We start from the raw sequence: 18,774 nt of genomic DNA on the forward strand, positions 1-18,774 counted from the left end.
TAGAAGGAAATCACCAAGAAAGAGAAGAATGATGATATCCAGCTCAGGACCCTGGGTTTGCCAAGCCCATACTCACCAGATCGCAGAATTGACTCTCCCCGCTTCAAGTACAAATTCCTTGTGAATCACACCTTGTTTGTCGTAAAATAAATAAATTTTCTGTTTATACTCCTGGACAACCACACGGTCAAAGGAGTTCACAAGATAGCAAGAATACAAGAAACAGCACCGTAAAACACGTCGTCTCAGCGTCGTCTTGATCCTGGAATTCTGTAAACGAAACTTATTTTGGACATCGGTGATGATTTTGAAGTCCAGTGTATACTCTGACGCTTTGTCTTGTACTGAAATACCCAACACCCATCCAGTGACAGTGGATGCAGTGTTTGCGTGATGACACTGTTCGTTGCTTCTGCTCATCAGTAAGGCTCTGCAGCACAAATTTTGCACGAACAAAATTTTCTCTAAATCTTCATGCAAAATTTGACAAATGGACTCTTTATTCATATCCAACTCGTTAGTCATCATTCTTAGGGTAACTCGATCTTTTGTAAACCTTTGCAACTCTTTTTTAGCTTTTGAACTTCTGCAACCCTGTCCTCATTTCGAGAGGTTCACGGACGCCCACTTTTTTGGGTCGTCACGAACATCCTCACGTCCGTCTGTGAACCGCTTATACCATTCAAACACATTGGTGCAACTTAGCGTTTTGTCACCATAAACAGTTTTTACATTTCATCACCATTTCCTCAAACAGGCCTCTGGGGTTGGAAATCTTCAAATTCATAATAGCTGCAATAATACTCCACCAACCGCAAAAAACGGTTTTTCCGGTTGGTGTAGTATTATTTAACTTCATTTCTGTTGCAGGTTTTCTCAGTTAAAGCAAAATATGATATTCGTTTGTTGCTCTATTGACACGGAATGTTAAGGTTACGAACGAAACTGGTTGTTACTTGCAAATTGTCAGCCTAGTGGACAGTCTCTGTACCACCATCTGTTGGAGTAAATTTGAACTACAACGTACCACTTCCGTTTATTTTCAAACTCATCGAACACGTCCGAAACAGCATCAGTCCGGGAACTTTATTGCCACACCTAGTATTTCGCATGTTTCTTTTCCTCGTTCACCCCTTCATTGCCTTGTTTCCTGATTTCTAAATTACCATACTCGTGTTTTAGCCGATATTTTAATGGAATAGAAACCAAATAGGCATATTGCGTATTATTTCCTATTCATTGCACTTATAAAAACTTATTCGAAAGAATAAGGGAAAATCCAAGTATGATACAGCATTTCTCTGGTTAGAAATAAAAAGGATATGAAACTTTCAAGACCTAGTTTGCTTATATTTAGCCTTCATTCTACTTTACATATAAACTCTCTAATGTTGATATCAGAATTGTCAGAGTAGAGGTTAATAATTATCGTATAGCAATAACGTGGACCTCAAGTTTCAGCCTAGAGCTTGAACAGACGAACAATTTTCTACCCCTGATATTTTCTCCCCTTGTTTGGAAGAAAGAACATGGACTAGTTTATTCCTTGGTATGTTGTAAGACCACTTGAAAATGTGGCTCTGGGACAAAAGAAGCCGGTTCTTAATCTGATCGTATCGCTTCCCCCTTCCCTTTATCCTTCGCTGTGGGTATTCTTAGCATTGAGTAATTTTGTATAGTAAAATAGCCCCCTCTTTTTCCGACGATTTCCTTAAATTCTAATAAAATATTGATTGATTATGTGAACAAAAAATTTTAGCAAAATTTCTGAGATAGTAACTTCACTATCAAATATTTGTGTGAAGAAAAGAAATATTATAAATTTGCATAATATATATATTTTTTCAAAGAGTGAATCCTACATTCTATGAAGTTGATTGTAAGAATGATTACAGTGATTAGCATCGTTTGGGTATATTAATCTACGGTCTGGAAATTTAAAAAAGCATTATTATAATTAAAAAGAAACATCAACGTTGAAATAAAAGCTATAATTGGTACATAATGGCCTTATTTGCCACTGCGCCGTAAAACCTCCAAAAACAACAAAAGAAGAACTATAACAAACTAACATACAACAAATAACTTCAGCCATGAATACACAGCTTTTTTGATAAAGTCTGAATTCCAGTATTAATGGAGACTGTCAATGGTCGTACTCTTCAACGAAACTCTTGCATTGATAAAATATACCATTTCGAATATAATGTAGTGGATAATGGTTGGTTATTCAGTTGTTTGGGAAGTTTGTGAGGCATTGACTAATAATAAATTGGGACGATCACATTAGATATAGGATGAAGGGAAATTTTAGCAATTTATCACTTAAACAAATCGTTTCCAAAAAACGTCGTGACATAATTAGAAGTATTTCTAGAGAAAATTATTTCACCTTTCAAAACGAAGTATAGGATAATTAGTGTGAATATGAGCATAGTTAGGAATAAAGCTTAAAAAAAAAAGTTTGAGGTAAAAGGCTGCAAATATAAGGGAATCCCTTAATAAAACCTTTCGCTATTCCTGGAACGATGTGACATAAATTGTAAACAATAAAATACAGACTGCGTCATCGATGCTCATGTATCCTTAACCGATATGAGAAAGTAAGTAATATGTAGAATGCTTTAACATCATTATCACATTATACTTTGTGGATGCACTGATGTGGAACGCCCCCTCACGGATATCTTCCCCATCCCGTTCTATTCACAGTTAGCTACAGCGCGTAGAGGTCTGGTTCCAAATTTGGTTTCATAACATTTTGTCAAACACTTCACAAATACTATATTGGATACAGTCCGTAATATCGAATTTCATTTATCAGGCAATGCTTCTAAATATAAGTTTCATAGAGAGTGAATACTATTAAAACTTGTGTTAGTGACTCAGTCCAGCTTTTTTAGTTTTTGTAGAATTTATCTAACTCAGTATAAATTAAACCCTTTGAAGGTAGCACAAAGGAAAGTTAACAAGCTTTGCTTTTTAAAGCTGTATAGACTTATTCAGTTTGCAGTTCATCTTATTTTTGCTCAACTGTGACGAGACGCTTTTCTTAATGTGAATGAAAGCATGTCAAGTGAAAACAATTATTTTTTTCTGGATAGTTGAACCAGACTTCTTCAGAATGATTCGCATGCTATCTGTTATTATGTAATGGTGTGATGCCTACAGAACATTTGTCGAGTTCAATTGATCGTGAATGTACGTGTTATTCTAAAGGCTCCAAGCAGAGGAATGCCCTAGTTGAAGAGTCTTAGAATAACACGCTGATTTCTCTTTGATTCTCTCAGTAGAAACCATTCAATTATTCCCTTATTTTTTTAATCTAATTAGGGATCTACATGCAGAACAGAATACTAACTGTCCAAACTCTCCGGCTCCCTTAATAAAAATGTTTTCTTTCGTGCTCCTCAGATCTCTCGCTCTAAAATTTTCTGACGAAATGTCGAGATCATTATATGTGCTAGCGATGCTGCATAATGATCTTTTCAGAGAATAATGAAAATGAGAAGCACGATATAGACGTATTACTGAAGAGCTCCTGGCTGACTTGAATCAACTTGAATTGCGTCTGTTTCCAATGAAGTATGTCCGTATATATTATTCCTTAAAAATATGATATTCAAAAATTATGTAGGGCGTACGACAGCTGTAAAACAATTACTATATACGATTGGGCGAAAGCCTGAATTTATGTACATAGCTGAAAGCAAATCAAGTTCAATCTCACATATTGTGAAGCAAGTTACCATGCCTCGATCTTGCTCTTCAAATAAACAATACTACACCATAGGAGAAATATTTAATATTTATTTCTAAGGTGTGTTATTATCCAGTCAGCTGTTTCAGAGATTGCTGTCTCCGTTTGTAGGTAACTAAACACTATCAGGATAGGACATCTCGCATATTTTTAAAACGTGGTAAAACCTCGGTTTAATGGACTGTGAATGTAATGCTTATCCGCAAAATCCTGTTGTCCGTTAAACTCAAAAGAAGTGCATAGATTCACTGAAGTTGCCAGAATGTTATGAAAAGGGATTGTAATATGAAACAAGTAATATAAAAAAAAATTTTTTAAAGTCAATTCCTACTTAGGTCAACAAAGAAAAATTTTATTTTAGTTGCTTTTTATTAAATAATTACAATTAATATAAATATGTATATACATATGACAGAATCACAATATTAAGTGGCAAAATAGAAAGCGAATTTCCTTGCAATTTTCCATTTTCCTTTCTATGTATGGTGTTGGACTATTATTTTTATTCACATGTTTCATTTTCCATTTTGTTGCCTCCTTGACTCAGACTAGAACCCAAAATGAAAAAAGAAATTTTTTTCCAGCGATCTACACGCTTCGCCACTGACGGTATTTATTCCTAAATTTATATCCTGCTAAATATCTTATATAAGAGAAATTTTTTTCTCCCATATAAAACTAAAATTAATTAATTTAATTTAATTAATGAATTAATATTTGAAAAAACTGTATTAACATCAAGTGTCATCCACTACAAGTTTAAAAAAATGTATTTGAACTTGAGTGGATGAATAACAAAAATTTATTGATTTTCGCAAGAATTGAACTCGCATTCTTCACCTTCACGTGAAAAATACTGAAAGCCTTGCATTTTACCGATTGAGCTACTGCCTGTTGATTTCAATTTTATTCCTAAATTTATATCCTGCTAAATATCTTATATAAGAGAAATTTTTTTTCTCCCATATAAAACTAAAATTAATTAATTAAATTTAATTAATGAATTAATATTTGAAAAAACTGTATTAACATCAAGTGTCATCCACTACAAGTTTTAAAAAATTTATTTGAACTTGAGTGGATGAATAAAAAGTATTTTATTAACGATTGAAAATTTGAACAAGATATATAAATATATATAGGGAGAGTGTGAACTAATAGTAGGAATTGAATAAAGAAACAATTAATGTTTCTTTTACTGCACTTAAACCATTTGTGTGAGATAAAAGAGGTTAAAATTCTGCCTTGTCTTATAATAGCAGTGGAAACTGGCTGAAGCTTATTCAGAATCTTAAGCGCTCTCGAGCACCTTCGAGGTTCAGATACCATCCTAATGAGGTCTTACATGCTCGGCAAACTGGTGGCAAGTGATGATGAGGAAAATTCTGATTCTTTTACATTTTTTGCTAAGAGAATGTAAGGGAGCCAGGATTTTCCTAGTTCTCTGTGAATAATCATGTAAAGGAAGAAGGAATTTGGTTTTGCTTACAGTTTTCTCATATAAAGCAGGAATTCGGAACATGATTTAAGTACAGAATTTCAACAAAAAGTTACTTCAGTGATCATAAAAGAGAACAGAAATGCCTCATACATTTTTTTATGACCATTGAAGTATTTCTGTTTTTCTATCTGATTATTTTATACATTAGGATTTCAAAGTACGTGAGGATTAGATTCCAGATACTCCCGCATAAGTAACAATTTTCTTTTTTAAATTATATATCTAAATTACAACTCTTATACCACGTGAAGTTTTTAAATATATTTTATTTAGGTGTTACCTAAACTAATATACGTTGAGTAACGTTTCAGGTATCTTGCCGATACTCGTCATCGGACCTTGCTGCTGACCGAATCCTCCTGCCGGACGTTCAAACCTAAATTATTATTATCAATTTATTTCTCTGTTGCAGAGACACCTATGAGACAGCCTTTGGCTAGAAGGGTGTGAAGCGGACCCATGAGCAAAAGGTTACAAAGGCCATGGGAAGTTCACCCTGAAAGGTTGAATACAGAATTTTGGAATACATGAGTAATTATGATTTTATAAGAGAATATTTAAATTTTTGGCATCTTTGAACATCATAGAATAAATAAAATTTTAACATCTTAGGTTGGCATCTAGAATACCGAGAATATATAGTTAAAACGGAGCGAAATTAAATGCAGTTTTTTGAACCGAGTGGCTGTGCACTACAGTTACAGGAGACGATAGGAGTCAGCAAAGCCTTGCAATCTGTAGGCTTTTTCGTTACAGAGCTTTTCTGGTTCAATTCTTAGTTGATTGAAGAGTTCTAATGTGTTTGCTGAAAAAAAGCGACTTAGGCTGTCCAGGTTTTTTAAGTTGCTTTGAAGAGGATGCCTTGTTTCAGCAATCCTGGTGGCTTCTCGACGAGAGTGAAACAAGCCGTCAATACTGGGAGCGTCTAATCTTCCTGTTAGCAGTTGGGCTAATGTGAAAATATTTCTTGTGTTAATTGTTGTTGTTGTTTGTTTATTCGGTTTTTAGGAGCATTATCAACTAAGGCCATATTGTTCCGGGGATATGCAGTGGTCATTCCCTGACCTTTCCGCATCCTCCGTATTTGGTGGCCACGGGCTCGAACACCGGTCTAATCAAGAAGCGTGTGCTACGCACTGCTGCTCCTGCCCACCTGGCTACGTAGGCGGCTGTGTTAATTGTCTGTTTCCAGGGAGGAATGCTCAAATTGGAAAGTAGGATGGCTCTAGAGATAGTAAATGGGTGATTCGAGATCCTATTCAACTATCTCAAGGGCCAGTATTCAATACTTAGGAAAGCTTTCAGGTTGCTCGGTGGGGCAGAGGACCAAATCTGTGAAGCATACAGTGGGATGGGAAGTATACATTTTAAGATATACTTTTTAACAAGATCTGGGTTTCTAATGCCAATTAACTCCTGTTTGGCAGCCCAGAGCGCTGCATATGTTTTAGCTTTGATGTAATCAAAGTGCTCGAAAAATGTTAGTCCCTCATACCATTCTAGGCCAAGGTCTACGTGCGATTTAACCTTTGGAACTTCGCATCCGCTTACCAGCGTAGAGATATTGTTCCTGCTCTTTTTCTTTGTAATTGTCATCTGGGCAGATTCTTGTGTTTAAACGTAGTCCAATACAGTCGTGGTAATGCTCCAGTTCATTTATTGTGTTATTGGCTTGTTGATTTGTTTGCTTAACTTGTAGATCTTTAGATTTTACGAAGAATTTCAGGTCATCAACATATGTAATAAAGTTGTCTTTATGGGATGCAAAAAAAAAATGGTTCCAGAGCTGCAGCAAATAACAGTGAGAAGAGAACGCCTCCCTGTAGCACTCCCGGCGAAATGGAGTGATGGGCAATAAAATCGTCATTACAGATTATGAGGCGTCTTTCCTTCAGAATGTTACGTAAAATATTCAGGAGATTACCTTGTATTTTGTAGTAGAAAGATAAAATTTGTTTCAGAGCCCGTTATCGATATATTATCAAAAGCTGCGGATATGTTTAGGAAGATAATATCGAGCTGTTCCTTATTGTTGAGAGCTTTCTGCATCCGGAAAAGGGTCTCAAGGAGATTTGTGACGGTTGATCCTCCAGATAAGACGGAGTGTAGATGCAGAGGACGATGCCCGAAGCAGTGTTGGGTGGGAGCTGAGAGAAGGGTCTTCTCAAAAATTTTCAAGATGGTGCAACTTGTGGCTATGGGTTTATAGTCCTTTGCAATTTTTGGTTTCTTTATTTTGTGAATGGGCCTGACTATGTAGCTGTTCCATATACAGGGGAGAGTACCTTTTTGAATGATTTGATTGAAAGTGTGATGCAACACCTCAATAATGTAAGGGCTGCTGATTTTTCCCGTGAAAAGAGGCCAAAAAATTTTCGTGAAAAGAGGGAAGTTATCAGGACCAACAGTTGCTTTATTAGGAAGTTCATTTATGGCTTTCATGAGGGTTTTCTTTGGTAATTGTGTTAGTTGTTAGAGGTGTCTTTCTTAGTAAGTTTGAAACGGATTCTTCTTTTTCTACGATTCGGTGAAGGCGGTCAGTTATTCTCTTCCTGTTTTCTTCGGTTGCTAATTGGTTGGGCGTGGGAGGTTGTCCAAATGTCTTCTTGGACCATTCGGTAAAGACCTCTCGGTAGTCATGAGACCCTTTTTTCTGTTATCACCAACGATCCTTTTTCCTTGTTTGAGCTTTGATAGTACAGCTGCGTAATGTGCTTGTCTTTTCAGCTTTATAAAGTGAGCACTCTCCTTTTTGTACAGAATGTCATTAGGATATCTTGTCTTCAGCCAATTCCTGTAAAGTCTTTGCTTTTTACGAAAGACATATTTTATTTGTGCATTAAACCAGTTTTTGGATTTCCCCGTTATCCTTATGACCTTCGATGCTCCTTCATAGGCATTTTGTGAGCTTTAAGGCCAGTAGCTGGAGAGCTTCCTCTGCCGGCTTCGTCTGATGGTCTAAATGGTCTGAACGTCCTGCAGGAGGATTCGGTCAGCAGCAAGGTGTAATGATGGGTATCGGTAAGATGCCTGAAACGTTACTCAATATATATTAGTTTAGGTAACACCTAAATAAAATATATTAAAAAACTTCACGTGGTATAAGAGTGGTAATTTAGATATATTATAATTTTAAATGGATAGAAACCACGTAACGTCCTTCCCTAACAATTCTCGTTTGGGATTCCCCCCTATATATTGTACTAAAAACTAGGCAAACTCCTATAAACCATATACATGGTTCATAGGAGTGGACATAGTGTCATCACGAAATGGCAAGCTGTAACTACAAGTACGTAGAGGGCTATTCCAGCGGTTAAGGAAAGGACTACCAACTCAAATCGTGGAACTGGAACTTGACCTGGTCAATGACTCCAAGCAGGAAAAAAAAACGCATCTCCAACTACCTTCTATACCTATCGCAAGAAGAATGGAACAACACTAAGAAGGGAAGAATTACCAACAAGTTTCTACCTTCAGTCAATTTTACCTTCCCCAGGCCTCCTCCCTGGTTCTCCTCCGGGATACAAGTCACCTTTGTGCTAACCGGACACGGACCTTTTCAACAGAAGCTCACAGCCCTTGGGATTGAAAGCGATCCGAGATGCCACTGCAGCGAGGAGGAAACCTGGGAACGGAACACATGATATATGCCTGTCCTGCCTACGATGACCCACGACTAAGACTACTCACGGAAATACAAGGATCCCCACAGAACCAGGAACACCTCGTAGCTGATGAATTGACATATGCTGCTTTTACACGATTTGCTCAGGTTGTACTCGCAATCAGAAGCCCAATACTAAAATTGGAAGGGCACCACGATAACCCCCGTGTGAGGTAGGGATATGCTAAGCCCCTGAAGGGGTAGGATTAGGATCATACTTGCACTTCACATGCAGGATTTGCGGAGTTACTCTCCACAATGCGAACCCCCTGGCCAGGGTAGGATGTTGGTACCTCATGCATGATCACTGGTGACACTTAATTGAGTGCTGGATCTTCATACTGGGCGCATGGCTATTGGCGCTCGGACAGGGGCACCTGCTTCTGTGATTTTCTCTCCCATTCCCCAACCACCAAGCCCCACCTTCACCTATACTGCTTGGTGGACCGTATTCCCTGTGATCCACCTTGTTGGATGGTGGGAAGGGGGGAATTCCCCTGTCCCACCATCCCTGCAGACCTCCCTTGCTTTGCATGCTGTCTAACTTTCCCTGGCCTTCGGCGGGCCCCTAGACCAGGGGTGATTCCTACTTCTCCCTTTCCACCTTTTCTTTCTGCTAGAGGATGCCTTCTTTCCTCATCTTCTTTTTGCTACTTTGACTCCACCGCCTGTACTATCTTCCCCACTCTCTTCCCCCCCCCTTTTTTTAACTTGGTCTCCGTACAAAAAGATCAAGCGTCCCTGGCGGAGACCAGCCAGAATATGATGGGCAGTCTGGCTCACCTCCCAGTGGTGGTGGCGGGCAACGTAGGGTCCCACTAGGGAGCCTTGCGGCCAAGCAGCCAGAGACACACAACAGAAAAAAACATAATACATGTACTGCATAAACTAGACTACACTTTTTTCGGGCTTTTGCAGTAGTTCTACATTCGGCACAGATGTGGGAAACCACTGGTGGCGCTTGACCCTAAATACTATGCCACTACGTAACTATAAGTAACGAACATACATATGAATCAGGGTGTCCCGCGTATATGAGCGTGATATAGATAAACTGGTGTTCAAAGAAAGTGCATCACCCCTGAAAATTGTAATTGTCATCCGAATAACGTAAGTATATGGCAATATTTCTTACAGATTGCATCAGATAAGATTGACACTCGGAGGTGGTGACGTAATATTGCATGAGCTGTTACTTTCAGCTACACTGGTGTGCAAAATTTAAGGACCAGTCAGGTTTTCACCTGTAGCTTCTCATAGGAGTGGCCTAGATATGGGAAAAGCATACCAAAGGAACCTCGTGAGGTACAGAAATGAAGGAAATAACACCGACACAACGACAGAAACAAAACGGTACAGAGGGACTTTATTCAAAAATGCAACATAGCACTGGCTGCTATGATACATATGCATCACTGCCAAAGATGGAACAAAGGGAAGAGGTGGTCCTCAGCAGGAGACATGGCCACCCCTAATGTCAATGCAGGCTTTGCACCGCCTGTCCATACTAGAACAATGTTGTTGATAAGTTCTTGCGGTAACATCGTCCATTCCTCTGTCAGCACCATCTTCAGCTGGTGAACATTTTCTGGTCGGTGTGAACGTGCCACTAGGCGTCTCCCCAGAGCGTCCCCTATGTGTTCGATAGGATTTAGATCGTGGGACGGGCAGGCCAATCCATACGAACAATGTCCTCACTTTTCAAAAGCAAATCAACAGCTGCTATGCGATGGGGTATTATCATCCATAAACACGAACTCGGGGCCAATGGCACCTCGGAACAGACGCACATGGGGAAGGATTACCTCGGTACAGTAGCGTGCACCGTTTACAGTACCGCCTTCCAGTATCTGATGTTGTGTACATCCATCCAAGATAACGCACCCCAGACGAGAACACCTCGACTGCCATATCGATCCCTTTCAGTGATGTTTGCGGGGTAATACCGTGTGCCAACCTCTCGCCAGATTAGCTGACGTCCAGAATCGCTGCTGAGACTGAATCTGCTCTCATCGGTAAAGAGTATCTTAAGTAAAGATTTTGTGGTTGTAACATTTAGAAATAGTGTTGGCCCTTAAGTTTTGCACACCAGTGTCGATAAGCATGCTCTCAGCTCTCAATATTTGCAGTCATTCCTTGCTTGTGTTAGGATGGCGAGTTACGTGCAGTTGATGCCACGAAGAAAGAGTGCTATTGTTGCTTTATGTGAGGAAGGAGGTTCTACCCGTCATATTGCTAATAGATTGTCTTGTAATCTTGTAATACAGTGAGTAGATTTCTTTCTAAACTCAAGAATACTGGTTCTACTGATAGGGACTCAATCGAGTCTCTACACCAAAACAGAAGTGCTTATGCATTAAAAACCGTAAAACTTCTTCGTCTGAGCTGAAAAGAGAATGGGAAGAACGTACAGGATTGGTAGCAAGTGCAGTAACAGTCAGAAGACGCCTCTTGAAAAATGGACTTGTAGCCCGTCGTCCTAAGAAAAAGTCCCTCCTCACACAAAAAAATGAAAAAGGCCCGATTAATTTGGTGTAAGGAGCATATCAAATGGACCCCCGAACAGTGGAATTCAGTTATTTTTCTCGAATGAGAAGAAATTCAACCTGCATGGCTCTGATGGGAGAGCCATGCAGGCATCTACGGCTCTCATCAGAGCCGTAGATGTGGTGAAGACGTGGACGTGGTGAAGAATGCCATCCAGATTGTATGGTGTCTACAGTGAAATTCCCTACCAGCCAAATGATATGGGGGTACATTTCGTTGACAGCAAATTGCTGTCAGCCATTAGAGATCATTTGAACCTGCCAAGTAACTGCATCTTTCAGGATGACTCTGCTCCTTGTCATCGGGCAAAACGTGTAAGTAGCCACTTCTGTAGTTACTTTAGCTTCATTTCTCCATTAGCAGTTTCACAGTAATGTATTTACATTTGTTACAGGTGAAAAAATGGTTGGAAGGAATGGTCTATTACAACTGTTATCTGGCCAGAAAACAGCCCGGACCTGAATCCTATAGAGAATTGTGGGCATCGTGTGGAATCTGCAGTTACCAGAAAGAAATCAAGGACCTTTCGTGAACTTCAGGAAGCCATAATTCGTGTTTGGAACCACGAACTATCAGTTGATTATCTTCAGAAATTGATCTTGTCAATTCCTCGACGGTGTGTTGCTGTCATCAGGGTCAGACTAAATATTAGTTTGCACCTGGTGAACTTTTCATTTTGTTTTCCGTTTAAAATGATAAACTGAAGCAAATTGAGGGCTTCTGATAACATTTCAGCCATAATTGTCGTGTTTACCAAAACTGTTGTATAAAGGTTGCAAATGCTCATTTTGGAATATTTTGAGAGCACCTGTCAAATATTACTTAGCTTTGCCCTAACTATTAATAAATATATTTTGTTTATATTTCTATTGGTGATACTACTCATTAATGTAACCTACCATCGCGAAAATGGTTAGAAATGTGAAATTCTTAGGTGATGCACTTTCTTTGAACACCAGTGTATATGGCGCCTCCGTAGCCTGGTGGAAGGAGCAGCAGTGCGTAATACACACTTCTTGATTAGACTGTGGTTCGAGCTCGTGACCACCAAATAGGGAGGATGTGGAAAGGTCAGGGAATGACCACCGCATATCCCGTAGCAATATGGCCTTAGTTGCTAATGCTCCTAAAAAAACAAATAACAACAACCAGTGTATATATAGTATGAGTAAATTGAATAGAAGTAACAAATATGGAGTTATAGGTAAATTATGTTTTTAAAAATTAAAAAAGGTTATATGGCAATTGTACCTAAGTGCACTAAGCGACTGTAAACAATATAAAAGTAGATATTTAAGTTAGAAGTAATAAAGAGAGAGAAAATATGCAAACAGATGGAATTGTAAAGAACACAAAGTGCCAAAACTATTAGGAAAAGAATAGTGGGAAATAGAAAAATTAAGGTAGAAGATAGGAAAAGAATGTGAAGAACCTAAGAGATGCATTGAATTATCCGAAATTAAGAGCTGAATTAATTAGCCAATTAGCAGGAAAGAAGCTATAGGGAGAAAAAAAATAATAAAATACAGAGAAACAGCGAGCATCAAATAGAAGATGGGAAAATAATTTTATGTTAAAAAACCTAATAATAAGGGAAAGAAAAATAAAGGTTAAAATAATTTGAAATATTTCATGCAAGCTATAAAATGTTATTTTGTGAATGCACATTATAGGAATCAAATATTTGTAGTATTTTAACCTTTATTTTTCTTTCCCTTATTATTAGGTTTTTTAACATCAAATTATTTTCCCATCTTCTATTTGATGCTTGCTCTTTCTTTGTATTTTATTAATTTTTTTTTTCTCCCTTATAGCTTCTTTCCTGCTAATTGGCTAATTAATTCAGCCCTCAATTTCGGATAATTCAACATCTTTTAGGTTCTTCACATTCTTTTCTTTCCTATCTTTTACCTTAATTTTTTTTTTTTCCCTACTATCATTTTTCTAATCGTTTTGGCACTTTGTGTTCTTTACAATTCCATCTGTTTGCACTTTATCTCTCGCTTTGTTACTTCTAACTTAAATATATATACTTATTATTTTATTTATTTTTTTTTATAGCCAGATATTTTCATTTAGTCTTTTTGGAGGATAGTGTAGTTCTATTATGACATGCTGTATATTCCCTGTAATAAATTCCCAAGCAAAATTTACAAATTTATTTACAATTTGGTAAAGATTTGCTGATAATTATATTTAGAAGACTTACCCGAACGGTACAGGATATTATATTTTGACGTTTGATGACTCGCAGTGATGAACGGAGAGGTGCTAAGGGCAGTGGCTGAATCTGAATCACTGTGGTAACCGGAGATGTCTGTGCTACTGTCGTCATCATCTTCACCAAATTCCTTCATCAGTTCCAGAACTTGTTCACATCCATGTACGAATCGCATCAGTATTGGGGCTACAATGGAATTCTGATTCACGTTCTTTATCTCTTTCCGCAATTGTGTAAATTGAAAGAGGACATCTTTGTCGTACTCAATTCTCTTTTCGAGAATTCTTAGCAGAATCACTAATGAGTTATTGGTAAGTGTGGGTTCAATAGCATTCAGTAAGGTTTTGTTCTTAATTAACCTCTCCTGTATTTCGTCTTGACGGAGACTAAGCTGCCGCTGGTGGCTTGCTTTGATTGGCGCAGGACCGTGTGAGAGAGACCTTGTTATTGGCTGTCTGTGAGTGAGACTCAATTCGTCAAGTTTTTGAACCGCTATCTTATAACGGTGGATAACTCTCTCAAACTCTAATTTCAATGCTTCATGAAGATTCATGAGTGTATTGTCATATGTACCAACAAGTCCATGCTGACCAAGGCCCTTAATAGCCTTGTCGAGTGCTTTCTTCCGGCTGTACAACAGTTTCTTCATTCTGGGTTCTGACAGAACTATTACCTACAAAAGTAAAGAAAACTATTTGAGAATACGCATTATTGATTCTACGTTTTAAAATAGCTTCATCTGTTATAACTTATAAATTTGTTATTCTGATTTTATTGTCGTGTAATAGCAGTCTCATCAACAACATGGGCTATCCCACAGGGATAGCTCATGTTGTTGATGAGACTGGACAGTTGTTGCTGAAACTTGAATGGGCAGCCAAGTGTGATTGCCTCATTATGGGTAACTTCAACCTACCTGTTATAGATTGGAAATTATGGACAGACAATACGCCATGGGAATACATATTGTTAATGTTAGAGAAAGTACAAGGAAATTCTAATATCCTCGACTTGGTTCTCCCCAAGAATCCAAACTGCTTCCAAAATTTCACTTTGCAGGAACAAGTGCACACTGCTAGTGACCACAGTGTCATAAAATGATAATGTCAAAAGCGATTTCTGTGATAAAACGAAAAGGGGAATGCTTCAATTTCCAGAGAGGGGACTATAGTGATTTCGTAGACTCTGTTAACTGGAGAGAAATTTATACGCTGTTGGATACGACATACGATAATTCCATACGATATTTCATTATGGAAATACGATGGAGGGATTCATATGACGGATTTATACTGTAAGCTACAAATGCATTTGTTCCAGTGGAAAAGTTTCGGAAAAGAAAGTAGCCCAAGTGGATGACCAGGGAGGTTAAGAGTTTAATTGAGTTAAAGAAAAAAATATGACACAGTTACAGATTATCGCAAGATGCTGATTTATGTGACCATTATAAGCTTATATGGAATAAAACAACAGAAGATAGGCGAAAGCTGAGTAAGAGAAATCACTAGCAAAGAGAGCTAAAATGGAGACAAAATGTTCTTTTCGTACATGAATGCAAAATGAGAAGAGTGAATAATCAGATAGGCCTCTTATTTGATTGAAGTGGAAAAGTCATAGAGCTCATCAGATGTGGAACACCAGTTGAATGGTTATAGTGGTTATATTTCAACAATGTTTACAGTTGAAAGACCACTAATAACCACAGTGTGACTCCTTCTCACTGATCCTTCGTCTCAGTGAGAAGGAGCCATATTTCTCCGAATTAAGTGATATATCAGTCTTGGAGAGGAGTATATGGGGGAATTGCTGAAAGCGGAAGTAAGGCTCCAGCAGTGGTCAGTATATATCCTGTTATACTGAAAAAGGCTGCATATGAGAGCATTATCCATTTGGGTATGGTAATGAGATGATAATTAGACACCGTGGAGATCCACGGTGTCTAATTTGGACTGAAGAAGCACTACCATGTCCACAGAGGAGATGCAAAAGACGTGATGGTGAACTATAGACCAATGACTTCATTTATAGGAAAGATCACGGGATCTGCAGTGAAGGACACAAACCAGGACTATATCGATAGGAGCAGTATCCATAAGGGATCATAGCACAGGTTTGTGAAGGGGGAAGCCTTGGCTGACCGATCTAGTTAATTTTTATGATGAAGTCACAAAACAATTAGATACAAAGAACAACTTTAATATTTTCCTTGACTGAATTCAGTAAAGCTTTTAATACGGTTTCCAACGAAAGGCTAGTACCCAGGGTAATTCAGGAGGAACAGTAAATATTTGAAGAGGTTACAAATTCAATTATTATATTAGGACCATCCGTAATTTCTTACACATACTCGTATATGTATTATGTCTGTAAATTGCGTGTGTTCTCTGGTCGATTTGCCTGACGAAAAAAACCTCAATTTCTGGGGAGGGGGAACCTTGCTATCTATGGCTGAGGCCGACTAACTCAGCCACGGAGTAAAAAAAAGCCAAAAAAGTGCTTCGCGTCGTCGACGGGATTCGAACCCGGGCCTTTTCCACCCAGTGTAGATATTACACTGGGTGGAAAAGGCCCGGACAGTGACGATATTACTGTGCTATCGGCGCAGGCTTTGGGAGATTACAATATCGATTATTCTGAGTAAAAAAGTACACATAAACGTGTCCATTTCTCAATGGATAAGGAGGTACAGCTGTTTGAAACTTGCCCGCACAGCTCCCTGGATCAGACGTGACCAAGAAGCAGTTATAACCTGATGCTGTTTGGTGCTAGAAGTATTGTTAAAAATGCCGCATCTTCACATATACAGTACTGAATATGCCGATATGGTGTTTGTCTATGGTTTTTGTGGTAGAAGTGCTACTGCTGCTTGTAGAGAATACCGTCGACGGTTTCCTAGTCGCAGAATACCGGATTCAAGAGCGTTTACTAGTATTTACACTAAACTGCTTGAGACTGGTACAGTTCCCAGCGTTAATATTTCTCCTGAACGTGCAAATCACAAAATATATATATAAGATCTTTATTGTACAGTTCACCGGTACACGCAGGTACCACGACCATACAATACCCTTCACGGCACCATGCCAGGGGTTAACAAACAGCAGAGATAATAAAGGAATTGTAAAGATTAAGCAAATTATATAATAAAAAAAAAAAAAAAAGTACTCATAGCAGATAACATTGACTTGAAAGGAAAACTAATACAAAATAACAAAAATAACAAAAGCTTTTCCTCAAGTCCAGTTTTCTGAGAGTCTCTTGCCCCGCCAGAACGATCTGAGATCAGTTGGTAGTTCTGGAGACCACGTGCAGATCTAGGATGATCCGTCTATACTTTTTATCATCTATGATTTTAAATAAGTCAGCATCCAGGGATTGAACCAGGTGGAGCTTCTGATAAGGGAGGAACCGATCTTTCAAATGTAGTCTTGAAGGAAGAGCAAGAAGCTTGGGAGTGGAGCGGAGACCTGGTTGGGGAATCCGCCAGCACACGGTGTCCCAAACGTTGGGTGCTGAGACTCTCCCGGCAATCATTTTTACGGTGAAGATGAGTCTTCTTCGTGCATTAATGCTGAAAACCTGGTTAAATTCAGCGCGTTGGCCATCGGTGTTGCGCGCTGCTGTGGTGGGAGATGACACTTCCAGGTTGCCCACTTCAGGAGCCAGTATTCAGCGGCTTTTAATGGTTTAATTATGGTGTTTGCAGCTGAGCCCCACAACTCTACTCCATACAGTACACTTCCAAAAATCATCATCCTGATATACATTTTTATCAGGTTTCTGTTGTGAATGTGTAGCAAGTGCTGCTTGGCAACCCACCGTTTCTTGTTGAATTTAGCACAGAGTTCTTCTATATGGTGATGGAATCGTAATTTTCTGTCGAAGATTACACCCAGATCTCTTTGCTTTTCAACGCAGGGGATCGGGACTCCGTCAATCGCAGGCTGAATTATGGTTGGTATGGGTTTAAGAGAGAATACCATGATGGCAGATTTCTCAGGGTTCACTTGCAGGTCAAAATTCTTGAGGTACTGCTGTACTTCTGATAAGGTTTTGTTGATGGTTACTGTGGCGTTTTTGGCTTCATCGGTCAAATTTATTTTTGTGAAGATCTTTAAATCATCTGCATATGATATCATATCTGTTCTATTGTGTATTAGTGGGTAGATGATAGCAGTGAAAAGAATTCCGGACAGGACTCCTCCTTGTGGAACGCCTGCTTGTATTTGTCTAGTATACCTTTGTTTTCCTATGTACATTTGGATGATTCTATTCTGAAGAAAGGATGTCAGAAACTTCAATACTGGGCCTGTGATGTGATAATAATTTCGAAGGAGTTTGAGCAAGGCTGGGATATGAACACTATCGAACGCATCTTGTAAATCAAGATAGGTGATTGCCATTTCTTCTTTCTCCTCAAATGATCCAAGGATTGCATTAGTAGTCATAATCAGGTTACTAACTGTTGATCTGTTTTGCAACGAATAATGAATTTGCTGGGGCCTGTGCGGGAGAATGTGCGTGGTAAGTGTTTTCAGTACTGTTTTTTCAAGTAATTTCAATAGACACGAGGAACGAGAGATGGGTCTAAAGTGCCTGGCTTCAGTTGGCTGGGAAACTTTTGGGAGTGGCCTAACAGAATATAAATTCCATATTGGAGGGAAAAATTCTCCTTTTAATATGCTGTTGAAAATTATGAGGAGGGGATCACTTAGAAATGGGCTTAAACATTTAATGATAAATTGTGGTACTTTGTCGATTCCCGCTGTACCAGTTGCAGGCAACTTATTAATCGCAGATAAAAGGTCTTGTCTTGTTAATTGAATGGTTTCAAGTGCATCTCTGGGCACATCATCATCAGACATGGGAATATCACTGGGCTCAAGTTGGTTTTGCTGAACTCGTGCAATAAAGTCCATCCACCTTTCAGGATCAAACTGTGGAGGGAGTTCACAGTATTTCTGTCGGTATGATGGACAGCCCTTATGAAGTGTGGTTTCAATGTGATGTTTTATGGCTTGAGACTTGAGGCGGTTGAAGCTTGCTCGTCCTTTGGAGTACGCAATTCGGTCCGGAGC

At 38.7% G+C, this 18,774-nt stretch overlaps 1 protein-coding gene across 1 annotated transcript in view; it reads right to left on the reverse strand.

Moving 5' to 3' along the window:
* LOC150085644 (uncharacterized) overlaps positions 1-18,774 on the reverse strand; it is a 156,305-nt gene that overhangs the window by 120,278 nt on the left and 17,253 nt on the right. Inside the window, exon 2 of the mRNA XM_090374632.1 lies at positions 13,685-14,369. Coding sequence (XP_090230758.1) covers positions 13,685-14,369 — 685 coding nt within the window. The remainder of the gene's footprint in view (positions 1-13,684; positions 14,370-18,774) is intronic.

Source organism: Mastigoproctus giganteus, chromosome 5, assembly GCF_048544385.1.
Source record: "Mastigoproctus giganteus isolate SK-2022 chromosome 5, ASM4854438v1, whole genome shotgun sequence".
Lineage (NCBI taxonomy): Eukaryota > Metazoa > Arthropoda > Arachnida > Uropygi > Thelyphonidae > Mastigoproctus > Mastigoproctus giganteus.